The sequence below is a fragment of the Cololabis saira genome, chromosome 12, assembly GCF_033807715.1.
Source record: "Cololabis saira isolate AMF1-May2022 chromosome 12, fColSai1.1, whole genome shotgun sequence".
Taxonomy (NCBI): domain Eukaryota; kingdom Metazoa; phylum Chordata; class Actinopteri; order Beloniformes; family Belonidae; genus Cololabis; species Cololabis saira.
Window position 1 is genome coordinate 27,489,838 of NC_084598.1, and position 19,718 is coordinate 27,509,555.

The following is a 19,718-nucleotide window of genomic DNA, read 5'->3' on the forward strand; positions in this document are numbered from 1 at the left end:
ACGTGTAATTCTTCTTCCTGCAGACTCTGGCCGGGAGCTGGTCATCACAGACCCAGTGGTGAGGAGTCGAGAACTCTTCATCTCTGACTACGTGGACACTTATCATGCTGCTGCTCTCAGGTACACACATCTTAACACTCAACAACACTACAGTTTGGTAATAATGACTTGCGGAGGAGGAAAAACTACACTGGACAGGTGGTTTTTATACACCGTTGTCCTTCCCTTTGAGGTCAAATAACACTGCTACTGCTGCGATCGTAACTCCTGCCAAACACCACTCAAATCTCCTTTACTTATTATTTTACATGCATTATAGAAATTACAGGTGGCTTTTTATGCACCTTCCACTGTCCTTGGACTTTGGCCATTTCAAGTTAGACAGCAGTTAAAGCAATCATTTTGATCATTTGTATTATAAGATAAAGATATCATATTTAAGGAAATAGGTATTTGAAAATCTTGACGTTTTTTGTTTTTTTAAATCTTGCACGGTTAAACTAGAAAGTGTATGATTATTTTTTTTTCTTAAAGGTATTATAATTGCTACTTTTATGTAATACCCGGTTGCTCTCAACCACTCAGGAAGCACTGCAGTGTAGTGTTATAAATATCCAGATCCCTCAGTATTTTCTTCGGCGAACAAAATGGTAATACTACGACATTACTGCTGTATTTTTCATACACGCAGACCTATCTGTCAAACTCTGAGGTTCTACACTGTAGCTGATGGTATTCTCCTTATGTTTAATGTCAGTGGGAAGACATACAGCCTTAATAAATCCTCATTCTTTGTCCCTGCCTCTGTCTCTTCATTCAGTCCTGGCTGACCCCCCCCTTCTCTCCCTCTCCCTCTTCCCTCTTTCTTTAACCAGAACCATCTGTGCACAGGAAAGCCGTGTCTACCAGAAACCACTGATTTCAGGGAAAATTAGCTGCAACCTCTCCTACACAGAGCTCCCTTTGATTTGACTCGTTCTTCAGGCTTTAGATAAATGTGAGGGAATTCCAGAGGGATGCTGTAATGCTGTAGCTCTGCAAAGACGGCTCTCCTTAGCACCCTTTAATCTTTTCAGAGGGAGGAAGGCACTGTTTCTGTGCGAGGCAGCCTCACTCCATATGCCTCTGATGTCTGTTATTTTGATAGAGTCCAACACCAGGGGGCTGGAAACGGGAAATGGTATCAAGATGAGACCAGAGCTTCAGCCCCCTCAACTCCATGGGGGGTAGTCTTGGACAGGGGGAGACATGCAGGTTGAATTCCTCTCTAGATCTCTGCAGCATCCGTCTTCCACACGAGCAGCAGACAAGTCTGGGCAGACATGTTCAGTAGCCTGAGCCTGATGCCTCACTATTTAAGTCAGCAGACAATGACATAGATACCTGCTGCTCTGTTTGTCACCTCCAATGGATAAATATCCAGAGACCTTCCAAATGCAGCTACTTCTGCTCCAGCTGGGGCACCACCTTGTCATTTAGTTGATTTTTATCTAATAAAGCCTCTCTTTTCTCCTGCAGGGGGAAATGCAACATTTCCCATTTCTCTGACATTTTTGCTGCCCGGGAGTTCAAAGCCCGCATCGACTCCTTTTTCTATATCCTCGGATATAACCCAGAGACCAGGTGAGAAGCTCACTGTCCAATTACTTATTAGTTCCACTGAAAATGGTCATCTTTTTAGTTTTCCCTCCAGTCTGAAATAATTTTAGGAAACCAAGACTAGACTAATAATTGGTTTCATTTAAGATTCATCTTTTTCTTTTTGGTTTATTAGAAGGTAAAAAATCTTGAGTGCCCCCATTATAAGAATCTCTTCAGTCCAATAAAACATCTTTAGAATTAATTTTATTTCCCAGGCAACAATCCAAAATGATCCTGTTAACCTTCACATAAAAGAAAAGGAGCAGGCCCTTACAATAAGCTGTTGTCACTTAATATGAAGCTCTGTCTTCATTAATGAATATAACAGTTTAGGAGACTTATCAGTTTAGAGGAGTTTTTTGCTAGCTTATTATTCCATTAAACCCGTTACAACTAGATACTTCACATGTTCTGATTTACTTCTCAAACCTGATGCAACGTGAGTGTTGAATCAAGATTGTTAAACATAAGGGCCCCATCCTCATGTTTTAGATGTTCTTCTACCCCAACAAACCTGGCTCCATTTAATACGTCATAAACAAGTGTATGCATACTTCAATGACAAGCGGATTGCATGATACATTCATTTGAGCGCTTTTGAGTTGGAGAACATCTAAAACATGCGGGGAAGTGGTGCCCGAGAGGACCAGCACTGGGAAATACTGTTTTAGATTTAGACCTGAACTTCAACAGCCATCTAAAGTTTATCACTAAATCTGCCTATTACCACCTAAAAAACATTGCTAGAATTAAGGGGATTCTGTCTAAACAAGACATGGAAAAACGTATTCATGCATTCATTTTCAGTAGGTTGGATTATTGCAATGGCATCTTTACAGGCCTTAACAAGAAATCAATCAGGCAGCTGCAGCTGATCCAGAACGCTGCTGCCAGAGTCCTTACAAACAACAGGAAACTGGACCATATTACACCGGTCGTGAAATCACTACACTGGCTTCCAGTGAGTCAAAGGATAGAGTTTAAAATCTTACTGCTGGTCTACAAAGCACTGAATGGTCTTGGACCAAAATACATGCTTGATCTGTTAGTTCCCTATGAAGTTCCCAGACCCCTGAGGTTCATCTGGATCTGGTTTGTTGTGGTTCCAGAACCAGAACCAAGCAAGGTGAGGCAGTTCAGTTATTCTGCTCCTCACCGGTGGAACAAACTTCCTGTAGACCTGAGGTCTGCTCCAACTGTAGATCCTTTAAATCAGGACTAAAAACATTACTGTTTACTGAAGCATACTCCTAAATTAAATACTTACCTGCTGTACTCTACTGCCCTTATTTTTTTAACAACTTGTGCTTTTTATTATTTTACCTCTTTTCTTATCATTTTATTTCATTTGTTATTTAAGCGTACTCTTAAATTAAATACTTTCTGAAACACGCAAATGAGATTTGTACCTGCGGTACTCTACTGCCCTTAGTTTTGAGAAACTTGTGCTTTTAATTATTTTAACTTCTTTTCTCATAATTTTATTTCATTTTATTTGTTATTTACTGTCTAATTATGCCTTGTCGCTTTTAATGTTGATGTAAAGCACTTTGAATTACCTTGTGTTGAATTGTTCTATATAAATAAACTTGCCTTGCCTTGCCTAGATTGGAATGGGTTGGCTGTGATAGTTGTATCACAGAAATAATGACAAATAGATACAGATGCTTTTTTTTTTTTTTTTGGTCAATGGTTACATAATCTAATTACTCTGTCTGCTCATTAATGCAAATAATCTTATCAGTACACAAAGAATGATCCTAATGCAGTGTAATTATGGGGAGAGAGCTGGGGGAAGCCCCATGGCTTTTTAATTTGGACATTTGGTAATATTTATCCAATTACATGTCAGGTTTTAATTACTAATCTTTTTCATCGGATGTGACGGAACGCATGTTGACACTTTGCAGCAGGAAAAGCACAGGTGTAAAACTGTCAAAGTAATGAGTTTCGGTAACCTGGCTTTTAGACTTGCTGGTAAATAGTCATGCTATGAATTCAAATGTCTTCTATTAAAAGCACATCAGTGCTTTGTGCTGCAGTAGTTTTATTGTGTGATGGTGTCATCGATGATTATTTTCTTCTTTAGAATAGTTTTCTCAATAAGGCTGCGGTGCTAAAGGTAACACAGTTTTGCGTTATAAGTGTGGTAGTGATACGGTGTAAACAGATTGTTGTTACAGGTCTTTACTGTGTTACAATTTTGGGCAGCACTGTGAAAAAGTGTTTTAAGTCAGTTTTAAGTCACAAGCTTAAAGTCACTATATAGCAATACCAATTCTGACCACATGGAACAAAAAGATCTGCTGTGTTGACTAAAATCACTGACAATACTGTGTGGGTGGATACTGACCACCATGCCATGTAATACCACTTTTTCCCACTAGAGGTGCACTTGGTTGGCTTACACCAGGAGCTGGGGGCTGTCATGAACTTTCTTGTTATACCCTCCCCCTCATGATGTCACAATTAATATTGCTACTTCGTATCGTATTTTGTTTGTTTTTTTTAAGATTGAGGATCTTATAGCATCATTATTTAGAAAACTAGAATAAGATTCCACTCTGATGAGGCAATTATGGACTACAATGCTTCTTACCACTAGTTTAAAAAGCTTTTATTATTAAGATACAAACACAAAATGCAGTCAAAATATTTAAGGTGGATCAGTTAATAAGTTGGACAATTATTCAGTTGGTTAATTATTGGACACTTTTTTAATTATAAGCATAAACTATCAGATATACATTAATAAAAACTGCACGATATTCGGATCAGTTAGCATGTGGCTAACTTTGCTCTGGTTTATCACAGTACTTAACCAGAACATTTCAAGTTTAATTCGGAGTTTGACTAAAAGTTGAACCTGGCAGGAGGTTTAGCTGGTCTGCATTTAAACGCGCTGCAAACGGGAGTGCACTGCAATGTAGACATTAACCTTGCAGAATCACTACAGCCAACGTTAAAATAATTGGTTAAAAAATTGTAAAGTTAAAAAATTGAATCTTTAAAAGAATATTGTTGTCATTAAAGTATTTAAAAGCAAAGCTAACGTTATGATTAATTATGATATTTAGTTTGACAAATTGCCACTCAGTAAGTCAATTAATGGGAGAACTGTTGTAGGCTGTGAAATAACTGGTTTTGACTGCAGAGCTTTAGTTTTAACACAAACACACTGAGTCGGGGAGACTATCAGACTGTAATACAAAAACAATTACCTACCTGTTACCTAAAAAACCCAGAGGACGTGTAACTACGTACAAAAAACATGATCAGCTCACACTCACTGTTTATGGCTCTGTTAAGTCTTTCCTCATTAAGAGTGGATAAGATATTTGAGGAACACTGCACATGCAAACAACTCAATAACTTTGTAAGAACACCAGATTTGTTCTAATTGGCCAAAGAAATAGAGAAAGTTGTCTGGGGCCGTGCTAGTAAGTCTGTTTGCTTCTAGGTCCTAGAGCAGGTAGCATCACCATTGTCACTAGCAGGAGCTGGTGTGAATGGAGCCGGAGCTGCTCTGGCTGTGGTAGAGAGATGCTCTGTAAGCTAATGGAGGTTGTTGTGTTGGTGAGGAGCAGCGGGAGCTGGCTTTAGGGGAGTTATTCTGGGATGCCAGAGATCACGGTTTAGCCCTCCTGAGCGTGTCGCAGGACTAACTAAACGAAACACTGATGAAAGAGGTTCCCACCTGAAGACTGTTGTTGTTACCCAACCAAGCTTATGTAGGGAAGCTGTGCAAAGTCCTCCACTGAGGTGCTACTCTTACTCTTTGTTGTTGTAATAAGTCTATGGATTAGTTATTAACAGTTTCCACTAGAGATGTCTAGGACTTTTGGACATTAGTGTTTATTTACTCTAGATTTTAGATATTGGTTAATGTGCATCAGTTTATAACTGTGAGGCATTTTATAAGTAACTTCTAAACTTTTGGAGACAAAAAAAAAAAGCTTTCATGTAATGTATTTTGTCATGCTCACTCTCTTGGCTACGACGGAGTATTAGGGCCAAACTAAGACAAAAAAAAATGGAGTTTACGAGAATAAAGTCATAATAATATGAGAATAAAGTCATAATATTACAGAAAAAAGTCGTAATATTTTGATAATAAAGTCGTAATATTACGAGAATAAAGCCGTAATATTAAATATATTATAAATATATAAATATAACTTCACAAGATGTTCAATATTCCTCATTTTAACACAGGGAGAAGACTGCTCTTCCTGTTAGAGTTATCATAAATTATATTCCCATAATATTACAAATTTATTCTCGTAATATTACGACTTTATTCTCGTAACATTACAACTTTATTCTAGTAATATTACGACTTTATTCTCATAATATTACGACTTTATTCTCATAATATTACGACTTTATTCTAGTAATGTTGCGACTTTATTCTCGTAATATTACGACTTTATTCTCGTAACATTACGACTTTATTCTATTACGACTTTATTCTCGCAACATTATGACTTTATTCTCATAATTTTACGACTTTATTCTCATTATATTATGACTTTATTCTCGTAATTTCCAATTTTTTTTTTTTGTCTTAGTTTAGCCCCAATACTCCGTCGTACTTTGTTGTATTGTGAAATGATGAATGTTTTAAAATACCTTGACATACATTCTCAAGACCTGTAGATAATTGTTTTCATGTGGTGGAAAAATAGAAAAAATAAGTCTGCAGGATTTTTAATTTCGCAGCTTGTTGTTGCACAAACAACATGGGCTCCATTTGTTATTATCCGGCAGTTGTGATTGGACTGTCTCACGTGTTGCAGTGACACTTGTCCTTGTTGGTAGAGCCGTGGGTTACCAGGGAACCCCCTCTTATCCACTCTCAGTCCTCTGCTCCTCGCTTTGTATTCACACCGACGTGTCTGCAGCGATGCACTTCACGGGCTGTTTAAGGCTGATTTACGGTTCCGCGTTACACCAACGCAGACCCTACGCCGTATTTAACGCAGAAGCATAATTCAGGCTTTAAAGCGTGGGTCCGTGGTCTGAGGTCGCGGCGCATGCTCAGTCGCGTCCACGGAGGAGGGAGCCCGGCTGCGTGCAGGCTGAGGTCACAGCACAGGCTCAGTGAACACCTCTCCGGAGCGAATGCGTGCTTCTCCATTTTGAGCACCTACCAAAGAAAAAAAAAAAAAAAAGGTGTGAGAGAGGGAGGGAGTTAAATCCAAACCAGCATCACACACACAGTGTCACCACCCGACCTTAGGGCTCGATGTCAGAAATGGACGATTTGTTCAGTCCCCGGAGGTAGGTCCGCGTTCTTATTCTCCTGCTCTCCGGTGCCACGGATAGTGTTAGTGTCGGCTCGTCTTCATTTCCCCGAGTCGTAATTTCCAGCTGACTGACGAGACTCGTGTGTTTGCAAGCTGTCCGCAGCGCTGTCATTGTGCTCGAGACGGAGGAGGATGGAAACCGCCGACTAAAGCCTGGATTATGGTTCCGCGTTAAATCGACGCACGTAGACCTACGGCGTAAGGTACGCGGCGACGCGCGCCGTACCGCGTACCTTACGCCGTAGGTGCTGCGTCGGTGTAACGCGGAACCATAAATCAGCCTTAAACTGCATGCTGTAGGAGCTCACAGGCGCACACAGGCGTCCGTGCCGCATTCGTGGAAATACTTTTCTTCTTTTTGTTCTTTTATTAGAGTCCGAGTAGATGTGCTGTTCTGGTTATAGCTGGGAAATGTGCACCCAGTGTAGTTAAATGACGGTACGGAGACTCTCCGACTCTCCGAGTCTTCCTTTGCTCCATTTCGCAGCTCCTGTTTACAACCGGGATGACATGGCGTGTGCAGCACTACGGGCGTGCAGCCGAAGCTAAAACCGGCTCTGCTTCACCAGCTGTGATTTGTACAAGCCGCTTGTCACGACACTTAATACCTGGAAGTTTCTCTGTTTTTGCTTTCTGCAATTATGTCAGTGGGCCACCGTCCTGCGCGCTGATTGGCTGAAATTGATGGAGGGGGTGGAGTTTCCCTTGATTACACACACACACTGTGGACCAGGTTGTGTTGTTTGGGCTCCAAAAGTTAAGCCTGTAATTGCTTGACAAGATTTTGCTGCTAATGCTGCCTTACAGCTAAACTTGATGTAACAAATAGACATGCTTTACATCATTTATTGCACTTGGCAACACGCTTTTAACAGCTTATTAAAGCAAAATTGTAAATAGACTACTGGATACAGTATTAAAACTACAGTAATACTGATATCCTGAGCATAACTGCTTTCTTATTACCATTAATATTCAGAAAAATATAATGCTGATATCCTGAGCATAACTGCTTTCTTATTACCATTAATATTCAGAAAAATATAATGCTGATATCCTGAGCATAACTGCTTTCTTATCAACATTAATATTCAGAAAAATAAAATAAAACCTTCCATATTTTTCTTAACCAGAATTTCAAGATACACATCGCAAGCATAAAGGAGAGAAAATCTTTCGAGAGCGTGCAAGAATGCAGTTTGCCAGTACTTTTTAATTATTTTTTACAAACTCTTCAGAGCTCCCTGCTGCAATCTACATTCGGCATCTCCGGACATTTAAAGCATTACTGTTTTCACACATGCTTGCCTTATTCTGGTGCAAGAGTCCTCATTTGTCATCCTTAAAGTCTCCTGCTAAAGGTACCATTGTTCTGGTTTACTGCATGTTATCTGAAATAGACTCTCAACATTCTTTGTCTAGAAATGCAGACCAGATTCACTGCACATTAAATATATTTAACATTTTTCTTTGTCCATTGGCCTCAAAGTGATATTGTGGTTAAGATCGTCAAATGTTGCAACTGTCATTTATTTCATATGAATATAAAGCAATAGTTATTGTAATAACTTTTTAAAAAGTTTTGAATAATAAGAGCGTTAAACCCTGTTTGAAGCAGGATCAAAGCATTAAGAACATGTTATAAACCATTTAAGATCTAATCTGTTTCTTTGTATTTATTTTTTGCATAGTTCATAAGCTGGGGTTTCGGTCAACTTCAGACTGTTTTACATTTCGTTTGACTTATCTGCCGTGTATGTTTTTGTTAAAATGAATTAAGACTATTGCAACATGCTCAGGAGTGGGTCACTGCTCCGGCATGGGTCGTTTGGTGCAGCTGCAATTTAGTTTCAGAGCTGTGTTGATTTTTAGATTTCTACTAGCGCCTCTCAGTTCATGATAGTACAGATCACACCTATAATCACTCCATCCTGTTGGAGAGGACGTGGAGGAGGTGGTTTGTAAGGAAGAGGAAAAGGGAACCGGGTCAAATATGCACCCGTCGCAGGGTTTGTGAGGGTTTGAGGATTGTAAAGAGACCAGAGAGCCTCTCAAGTTTCTTCCAGGTCTCCATGATGGAGTGCGAGCTTCTCTGGGTGCAAATCACGTTGACAGATTCTGGGCTGCTTCGCGCTCCCTTGTATGAAAATCGGTGCTGTTGCCTAGGCAACAGAGGGAAAGGCTTTTCAAAAGGAACATCTTGTCATTTTCTTTAATCCACTGCAGCTGGAGAATCAGAACACTATTATTAAATTGCAGTTGCCATGGCTACCAACATTTGTACCAGCAGCCTTTTCCAGAGGCGCTCACCCTGCATATCCAGAGCCAGCTCCCCCACCTCCACCATCCTCCTCCTTTTAGCGGATTCTGTTTTATTGCTGCATCCATAATATCAAGCCTGCAAATGTGCTCTGCTCAGCTCAGCTCAACCAAAAATATTCTCCTGAAATTGTTATTTACTTCCCAGAATAAAACATTATGTGCTCGTCGCACTTGTGGCATACTTTCACAAAAAGAGTTGCGCAATAGAAAGTATCTTTTCCCCTTGATCTTTTTTTTGTCATTAATTCAAAGCGTCTGAGGTTTGTTCTCCTCAGCTTTTAAGCTGCAGTCAATTATGATTTTCCATTTGGGACTTTGTAATTTTATTTCTTTTAACCAGTTCAACAAGATTAATTGACTTTTTTTTTTTTAATAGCTACTGGCCTTGAAATTTTAATGAGTGAATATTTTGTTTGTCTTTTCCCAGGCGACTAAACAGCACACAAGGGGAAATCCGAGTGGGACCCAGTCACCAAGTAAGTCATTGGACAGCACAGATCAGTGTGGAAACAAGACACACTCTTGCTTTAGTGTTATCGTAGACATGTGCATTTCATTATCAAATAGTTGGCCAAGAGCGGAGAACTTCTTCCATACCTCCATAATAATTCTGATCTAAGCAAAATGCGTCATACATTTGGCCATTGAGGTTTTGGAAAAAGCGAGTTAAATCCACTAATAATAAACTAGTTTGATTGCATTTGCGGTGTTCTCACAACAAGAATAATTATTTGTAATCAAGTAACTTGAAAACCTCTGCAAGTGGAAGACAAACGGCTTTAAAAAAAAAAAGAAGAAATTATGAGATATGTTTGGAAACTAGGTGTATTGGAGTAAGTCTTCTTCCATCCAGAAAGAAGGCGGTTTGATCCCAAAAACAGCCAGTAATATGAGTCGAACACGTCTATGTTAATGTTATGTTGAAGCAAGGCGTCTTTCAGCTGTCCTAGCTGTTACCATTTAGACACAGTCAGAAGTTGATGATAGGGGTTTGAAAACAGTTTTTGTTTTTTAAGTTTTTTTCTCCCTTTATTTTTTCCTTTTCTCCAAAGCTTGTTTGCTATTTGTAGTGTGACACCATCTGTCCCTCTCTTTCTCCATGGACCTAATTAGGCCAAGCTCCCAGAGCTGCAGCCTTTTCCCTCCCCTTGTGGCCAGGCTGTAACCGAGAATGAGGAGCTGGTCTGGATGCCAGGGGTCAACGACTGTGACCTTCTCATGTACCTCAGAGCTGCAAGGTGAGCCCAGAGAAACACAGGGGTTCACCAAGCCCCAGCTACTAAACTCAGATGCTGTTGAATAAAAAAATATGCAACCCCTAATTGTCAGGCATTTGCAAAGCTGACGTCCAAGTTTAATTTCATAATTTCTATTCATTAAAATGTGAATCATAAACTTGGCATCAGTGAGAGGATGTCAGCAGTTCTTTCCTCGCTGCATTTCAGAGATCTGTTGGATTTCAGTAATTTTCTCATGGTGTTAACATCGACATAATGTCAATGTTACACTCCATCAGATACGGTATCACGAGATAAAATCAATCATCACCCCTTTAATGAGCAGTTGTTCCACCGCATGTGACATGGGGTTTACAGGTTTTCTTGCACTTTTGTAGCCAGGATCTGCATTATAATCAGCACAGTCATCAGGGTTGCTGAACTATGATGGATATCTGCTTTTTATCTATTGTTATTTTAATTCTTTCCAGTTTTACGTGAACAGTTTTTGCTTTGACCAAGAAAATATTCCAAAATTTAAAGTAATTCATTTACTTAACATTTTTAAATCTGAAATCTGATCTGAATTGAATTTTATTTTTTCTTCCAGTAAAAGTAACAGACATGAATGTCAGAAATGGCAGGTTGGAGCTTAAAATGAAGCAAACAGGTTTATAACATCTGTATTGCGTGTCCGCAGGAGCATGGCTGCCTTTGCAGGGATGTGTGATGGAGGCTCAACAGAAGACGGTTGTCTAGCAGCCTCTCGAGATGACACTACATTAAACGCACTTAACACTGTAAGTAACAACAATTAAAGTTAACACCTGCGCAGACGTAACAGAAGACGGTTGCATGATAAAACGTTTGAACTGCTCCTGTTTCACTCCAGGTTCAGCTATGAAGTATCTGTACAGTGATGGACAATGAAAAGCCGCCTGAGTCAGCAGACAACCACTCTTAGTCTCAGCAGCTAACAATACATTTAGCATAATGTAGGATTTGTCCATCACGTTACAATGAATGGAGAGGAATCAAGCACAAGAAGGAGTTTAGAATCATCATAAAGAGGGCATTTATATTCTGACTCTATAAACAGGAAAATTAACATAGTGAGCAGGTCATTGTCTCTTGACCTTCCTCTCTATTAGCAATTCCAATGAGTAATGCTTGTTTATTCTCAGAGGAAGAGCTTTCAGCGCCGCTGATTGTGACACAAACTTTAAAGCTGAGCAACACTTGCCGTTGTAACTGCAATATTTATTTCCAGGCTGCTTCTCAGGTCTTGGCATGGTTTCCCTCTCATGTTGTAAGATTTGTACAAGTTCAGTCATACCTGGATGGTGAATCTGTTTTGCATATCATTCCCATAAAAAGCTCATATGTCTTTTTAGGCTGAACAAAACCGTTAGCTGTGTTCATTTTGTTTTTGTTTTTGCCGTGCTTTGTTTTGTCCTCGGTTGTGTGTGTTTATGCTTTTGTTGTGCTTCTTTTCAGCTTCATGAGAGCAGCTATGATGCAGGCAAGGCTCTGCAGCGCCTGGTGAAGAAGCCGGTACCCAAGCTAATTGAGAAGTGCTGGTCTGAGGATGAAGTGGTAAGAAAAGCTTTCTTTTACAACTGGATTTGATTTTATGCAATGTAATTTAAGACGGCATGATCATCAACTTGATATTTTGTCAATTAAGTTTATTAAGCCGGTTGTTTTCGGCTCTATTTATTCATTAATTTTTTGGTGATTTGGGCACTTGCTGCCTGTCAGAGCTGAGTTTGAGTCTTTAGAGGGAGCTGTTGAGAGCGAGTCAACACAGGGCTCTTTGCCTGGCCCCACACGGCATCAGTAAAAACACTCATCAGTCTCCAGCTCCTCCAAGGCTCAAGAGCAGCTGTATCCTGTTTATCGCTCACAAAATAAATCTTTTACATGAAAGTCTGAAAAGGGAAAAGATTGGGGGCTGGTAATGTGCACCTCCCTTTGAATTTAGATGTGAATTTCACCACAGCTGCTGGAGGGCTGAAATCAGAAAATGGCTCATCAAACACCACATCATGAGTGGGAAGAAGGGAAATGAAAGCACTGAATTACACCCCGTCAAAGCGACTGAGCACTGCTGCTTTTTTTTAATGCGTTATAACACACTGGGCTGTATGTTTGTTTACCGCATTCGCTTTTAAAGTTAACACTATTGCCTGATCTGACAGTAGATCTTCAAAGGCTCCACACTCATATCCTGTAGTTAGTCTATCCCTCCAGGCAAATCATCTATTTCCCCTTTGTTTTGTTATCCTGGTGGCTCTGTAGTCTGTTGTGGAGCTTTTTTGTTTGTATTTAGTGGAAATGAATGCTTGTATTTGTCCCGTTATTGTACTCGATGGCCGCACTTAGATAAGCCCAAAGAGCCCACAGCTGGACTACGGCTAATCGTACCAAATCAAGGCACCCATTCTTTTGTGCACTGCTTATGATTTTGCTTGTATTTATGCATGATTTCTGGCACCAGGCTGAACAGCTGTAGGAAGGCGATCAAAGCAATGGACAAGCATATTGATTAGGACGCTTTATTGCTGCATGCCTCCGCAGCAAGTTTACTGCAGACCACTTGTCAGAGAATTCCTCCAAAAACTCGACAGCAGAAGCTGTAGATATGTTGATTCAGACAACAAAATAAGAACTAGATTATAATTGAACTCGAAAAAAATCCTGAACTTTGTGGCATAGATTAAGACATAGTTGAAAGGTTACATAACAGTGTTAAAAAAAAAACACACTTTTGCGGCTTCTAATTGTCTCTAAAAGCTCCTCTATTTAAAATAAATCTTTATTCCCCTCGTTTCTTTGCCCTCCATTCCTCCAGAAATCCATTTCAGCAACAACCTATTTCTTTATATTGAATAATGGGGGTCATAGCCTGTATACTGGATGGAATTACAGACATGTGTGGACTAATAAATGTGCTATATTAAGCTTTTACCGCACACTTAATACTTCCGGTACTGTATCAAATTAGAATCCTTTCTAAATTGAACTCCTTTTATCTGAGATTTATTGTGAAAAACATGCTTGCTTGCCCAATGAGGGAGCAGAGCATTATATATGGTATAAAAGGTTCTGAATTAACAAATGAATCAAATCGCATCCTAGATGGATATGTCATTCTAAACAGGTCTAATCCAGCATGATGAAATGTTGAAAACAACCTGATTATTTAGTTAAATTAAACGCATAAAAATCCATTTAAAAAAACTTTTTTTTTTTAGCTCTTGTCAGTCTCAGGTTCCATATTTCACCTGCTCCTGTCCAGTGTGATTCAGCCTGGGGAGGCAGCGTCTTGACCCCAGCCAGTCAAAGACTTGAAGTGATCCGATCACCACTTGTGCCTTTTCAACCTTTCAACCTTGAGGGACAAGTGTAAATGTAGCTCCAACCTTGACTCGCGTAAGCCAGGCGGGCTGCTCTTCATTTATTTATCACCCTTTGCTCAGCCTCTCTTCCCCTCCTCTCCCTCCTTCATCTCATCCCTTGTTGGACTGGCATCATTATTCCTGCCTGCTCATTTTCACCCCACCCTTTCTGTTAGAGATGTGAATAAAAGTGACAGCGGGGTCCGCTGAAATGACAGAATCAGCCTGTCTGCAGGGTCACTTGTCACCTTCCCCTCGCCTCTGTGACATCTCCAAAACCCCCGCCCCCAATCCTACTTTTTCTGTCCTCTCTGCCTGCAGCGGTTATCATATAATCCCAGACTTTGTCTCAACCCATTGGACTTGATTTTAATAATATGTTTGCAAAAATAAAAAGGCAAAGATTATTGGTACAACTTTCACGGATAAAAAAAAGAACCTCACCTAGACGTGAGCACATTATTTAATGCCTCTATATTACACTAAAGAAAACTCATGCATTATAAAATGGGTAAAATGTAACACTATAAATAATTCATCAGAGACATCTAATGTGCAGCCTAACATCCTTATAGCTTTTATGCAGCAGGGTGTTTATAGTACAGAAAAAGGTTTATTTAACCACCCCCTCCAAAAAAAGAGGAGAAAAATGTAAATTGCTGCTGTGGCTCTGTGAAAACTGTTTCAATCAGACATGAAGCATTTCTCTGCTTTTACTGACTGAGATAGGCAGTCCCACTGCACCACTTCTTTATGTGTGGGTTTCATCAGATGCCAAATAAAAATGCTTTACAGCAACCACAGAGCTCCCATTCCACCCTTTTGATTGCACGATTGTCTGAATGACAAAAATCGGCTGTTTTGATATCAGGAACAGAAAGCACATCAAGTTAAAAACACACAGGTTGTTTGTGTTTAGTCGGCATTAGATGTTTCTCTCCAGACACCCTGTTGCGAAACTGAAATATTCCTGGAACAGAGAATAGTTTTTCCACATAAATTATCCCCTCCTGTTGTATCACTAACCTGAAGTTAGGTGACAGGATGAACCCGTTAACCTGGGCTTGACACCTTTTTCAGTCTCGAAAATGTTATAATGCCACACATTTGGGTGGGTGGATGAGTGCCGCGCTGGTCACTGTTGACACCTGTTCTGAGTTATGAAATAAAGTTGTTTGGTCAATAATAGCAGAATTCTTAAAGTGTGAAATTCAGCTTTGTTCATTATACAGTAACACATTAGAACCTACAAATGCGTTATAAAATGTTGTCAGACTGAGACAAATGTCTTTTTTTCTTACGTCTTTAATTTGATTCACTATAATCCTCTCAGGTATGTTCACTTTTCCTCAAAAAATGGTTTATTTAAAAGTTAAGTTGGAAGTAATTGTATTTAAATGCACTTTGAGACCTTAGGAATCAGTCTAAACTGTGTCAAATCAGTGAACAGACTCCTTTGCACCTGCTAAACCTGCAGCTTTGATGAAGGCAATCAAAGGATTCCTGCGCAGTCCTGAACATGTCTTGTCACCTGTAGCTGGTGTCATTCTCGACAGTAAATACGTGGTGGTAATATTAGATCGGCCAACAGGAGGTGCCACATAAACAATCAGAAGCAGCAGCCGCCGCAGTCGTGCTGTGTGTCGAGATGTCAGAGGCGGAAGCTGATCTATGACTGCTGCAGGGCAGAGGGTCTATTCCTCAACCAGCTGCACTGTGCCGCGTCTTATCTCCGGCTATGTCTTTAGCTGATGGATGACTGCATTGAGGCGGGAGGGGGATGATGAAGATGAGGGAGAGGACAGAGTAGCGGCCCTCAAATGGTGGTACAGAATCATCCAGACCGGACCCCACAAAAGCAAGAACAGGACAAAAAAAAGAGAAAGTAACATACTGCCCTGTACTGTCATCAGTGTGTTTTATCCCATTTACCGCACAGTGCCAGCAGAGTTCTTTCTTTTTAGGGGGTTTGGTAACTAAATAGCAGACAGGATGGGTGTGTGCTGAAGTTTCCTCTAACCTTTTGTGTCAGTACAAGCTGGAGAAAGCAGTGGTTGTTGCTTTGTTTTCCAGAGGTCATGGCGTGAGTGCTGGCATGTTTATTATTGGATAAGTGTAAAAAGTTTGTTCTGACTGAGGACAGTTATAGCAAGTGAGGAAAAAAATGGCCAGTTTTTAATAAAGGTTTATAATAGAAGCAAACTTCCTTTCTTCAGCAGAACACACTTTTTGGAGCATGTCTAAACATAGATTGCATCTATTTGAACGGTGTCTCTGCAAAGAGGATGTGGGTGGTAAAGTGTCTGTCATTGCAGCTCTAACTATTCAAGCATGTTGTGATTTCCTCTCTGTGCCCCATGGGCAACATTTTTCACAAGCTGATATTTCATAAAAGATTTCTCCCCCTCCCCCTCTAGTTAGGACCAAGCTTACTGATACTCTCGGCTTTCTGGGTTTATACACATCAGGCTCGGAAAGGTCAGCTTTTAACAACAAGTCAAGTATAATGACTCCATATTGCTGAGAGTAGCTTTGTTTGCCGTCGGATGGTCTTGCGTCAGTGTTTTCATGGAATGACATTTACTGGGAATTATGTTCCATGTGTGAGCCTGCCCTCTATTTGTCATCATGATACCATCTTTGTGCCTATGTCTACATTATCTTAACCAGTTTTACAACTCTCAACAATCAGCTTTCAAGCAGGATGTGCGCACACACAACAATGGCCCATTGAATCCATTTTTTCTGCTTCTCCTCCTCCTTTTATGTCTCCTCTTGAGCCTCACAATGGCGCACTGTTGGGCTCTGAGGGGAAACTTTGGGAGGGTGAAAAGCGCCAGCTCTCTGGAACACACTCAGAGAGAGAAGCCTGTTGTTTCTGCACGGCGGATGGCCATTTGGTAGCGCTTCCATCCAGCTACTCCTCCCCCCTTCTCCTCTCCCCCCCGACTTTACTTCGCCTGCTTGCTCTGGCTGTTTCAGCCCCTCCTCTGTCGCTGTGTTGCTTAGCAACCAAGGGCTGAGGCAATCGGAGCAGGGGCAGAGCGATTCAGGGAGCAGATTGGCGGATGATTTATTAGCTGGGCTGTAGAGCAGTGAGCCCAGGCAGCTGAAATGGAGCCTTAAACTGGAGCCGACATGTAGAGAGGGAGGAAGCAGCCAGCGAGAGAGAGAACACTGAAGGGGTTCGGGAGGGGGAGCGCACATTCAGCTCCACTGAGGAGATGAACATTCAGGCTGAGTAAATAGTACAGTTGGAACATAATTAAGGTGAGATAATTAGGATAGACTTAGGCTACATGGTTAGATCTAATTGATTTTTGATTTTTAGCAGTTCTGCTCGCCTAATAACAGCTAAAGATGCAACATAGAAATGATCACCACCCCCCTCCTGAAAACACACATCCCTCCATTCTCAGGTCACATTTTTATTCAGTATAAATATTTCAAAGCTAATATTTGAGATAGAGATTTACTTGTTTTTGTCATCCATCAAACCAACCCTGGATTTCCTTTAGTTATGTGTTTGAAGTTTGAGTCTCAGTCCAAATGTTACTCTTCCCTTAACTCTTGAAGTGGTTTGAGATTCACATGTGGGGGGACTTTGTGTTAGAGACTGCTCCATCTACTGGTTAATGAACGGCCCTGCCATCGGTGTGATGAATGCAGATTTACTGTCGTCTCATGACTCCAGACAGGACAGGTCTCTTGTTTAGCTGTCAGTACAGCGCATGTAGCTCTTGATCTGGGTTTTTATGTGTGTTTATTCTGGTTTAATTTATACCTTTGGGTTTGGTTTCGTAGCTACACCCTAAAACTTGAGAAACCGAAGACTGAGTTTGTGTAATGAAGATACTATAAGTGTAGTGGTTAATTTATTTTGCTTAAATAGACCTCTATCTTTCTTGCCTGTAATTTTCCCCTCCCGGATTCGGTTGTTTTGCAGATGACTGTTAGCCCGGTAAAATTGGCCTTTGTTCCGCACCAAAGCTGGATATATAAACAATCTGTGGTTACATAACGCTCTGTGCATGGCATGGACGATGAACTCCAGAAAACACGCAGGCGGCTCCATGTCGGGTTTTCTGTGTCGCTTGTCTCCTTGCACCGTGTCCAAGACCTTTCTCCACACAAACTGTGTCAGCCTGCCTCCCCTCTCAGCCTGGCAGCTAGTTTTGCTTGTGCAAAGCTTACCCCAAACTCTGAATGTATTTAAAGCAGCACTGTCTTTTCCTTTTATAGGAGGCAGATCTAGTTGGTGTGGTTTTACTAGCAAACACTGGTTTGTGTTTTTCTGTGTGGCAGCAGAGATAGGAAGTCGGCTCGTTCAGCATTGGAGGAGGAAACAAGAACAGGGGGAAATGAGCTCCGCGCTGAACACCAGCATGAAGCACATAACTCCACTTCAGGTTTTCCAGCCTGCTGCAGACCAGAGGCTCTCTTGCAGAAAGATCACATGTAAAGCCTTCCCCTTTGTAGTGGAAGAGCAGAGAGTGACAAGCTGTTTCTTTCTTGTTAAGAAAAAAAAAATCGCCGGGCTGTCGGAGACATTGTGGATTTGCCTCCTGATTCTTTTTTTTTCACCCTCCCCTTTACCTGTGGCTGGATGTAGAGATTTGTGCTGCGCTCCCTGTGGACTTTTCCCCGCTTTTTGCCAGAGTTACTTGGTGGAAACGGTTGACCGAGATCACTGAGGAACGGGGCTCGCCTCTGGAGCAAGAAAGTAAATCTGTTGGTTGTCTGCTTCGCTGGTTATGAATGTTTTCAGCTGTCGCTCTTTATGGTTCACAGTCTGTGGCTCTTAAAGGAGAAGGAATGTAGTCAGGGTGTTCGGCTTTTTGCTTCTATTTGTTTCTGGTTTTGTTTTGGGTCGCATTGAGGTGAGGTGGTATGTTCACGTTCAGTTTTCATGTCAGATTAAAGCCGATGTCATGAAGTGGAAATCTCTGTCACTGTGTAGTTGAGCTTCTTTCATCCTTGTCATTATAAATCTGTCAATTTGTACATTGTAACATTTTTCTTACCATTTTTAGAATGAACAAAAACCACAATGCAGCCCTCAAGTTTACATTTTGACATTGAACTTTCCCTTGTGAGATTAACATGCCTACCGTCTGTTTGTTTTTAAGTCAGACCACATTTGTCTAACTGTATTTTTACAACACAGGGGGAGGGAAAAAAAAGCAAAATCGAAAGAAAGAAAAAAACAACTTAATCTCAGCGTCGCTCCCTGCCTTACTTGTCATTTCCTCTCATGCTCTGCCCTGACATGGCTGTGTTTGCTCCGGAGTTTAAACGGCAACAGTGGTTTCTAAAACACCCATCAAACCTCTCGAACCACAGAGTGGCAAAATGAAAACAACGTGTTTTTGTCGATGTGATTAGCTGTAACTTCATGCAGCCGCAGTTTAGCTGACTTCACATATATTAACTTGTCGTTTTTTCCCCCTCCCTCTCTCTTTCTTCCTCTGTGAAAAATTGCAGAAGCGCTTCATTAAAGGGTTGAGGCAGTTTGGCAAAAACTTCTTCAGGATCCGGAAAGAGCTGCTGCCCAACAAAGAAACGGTAAGATCATTAATTATTTTGTGCAGCTGAACTTTTCTGAAGTGTATATTTACTTTGTTTAAAATACAGAAACCAATCAAATTAGGTACCTGGTCAGAACAGCTGGAAAACTCGATAAATAAACAATTTTTTCCTATATTTTGAGCATAGCTACTTTTTAAGCAGAGGCCTTATTGATAAGAGATGCAATCGAGTGTCGTCAGGCTGAATGGAGAAAACAGTAACGTGACAACAGCTGCAGTTCCATGCTGAACATTAATCGA

The 19,718-nt window shown here is 40.7% G+C and overlaps 1 protein-coding gene across 5 annotated transcripts in view; it reads left to right on the forward strand.

Moving 5' to 3' along the window:
• The window catches only part of rerea (arginine-glutamic acid dipeptide (RE) repeats a), a 130,703-nt gene that overhangs the window by 88,157 nt on the left and 22,828 nt on the right, over positions 1 to 19,718 (forward strand). For 3 of the 5 annotated variants that reach the window (XM_061736331.1, XM_061736332.1, XM_061736329.1), the window contains exons 5-11: positions 24 to 120; positions 1,519 to 1,623; positions 9,700 to 9,748; positions 10,386 to 10,510; positions 11,190 to 11,289; positions 11,987 to 12,085; positions 19,375 to 19,455. In XM_061736331.1, the coding sequence (XP_061592315.1) occupies positions 24 to 120; positions 1,519 to 1,623; positions 9,700 to 9,748; positions 10,386 to 10,510; positions 11,190 to 11,289; positions 11,987 to 12,085; positions 19,375 to 19,455 (656 nt within the window). Of the gene's footprint in view, positions 1 to 23; positions 121 to 1,518; positions 1,624 to 6,774; positions 6,925 to 9,699; positions 9,749 to 10,385; positions 10,511 to 11,189; positions 11,290 to 11,986; positions 12,086 to 19,374; positions 19,456 to 19,718 lie in introns of those variants that run through there. The other 2 variants (XM_061736334.1, XM_061736333.1) reach the window with 2 other exon arrangements.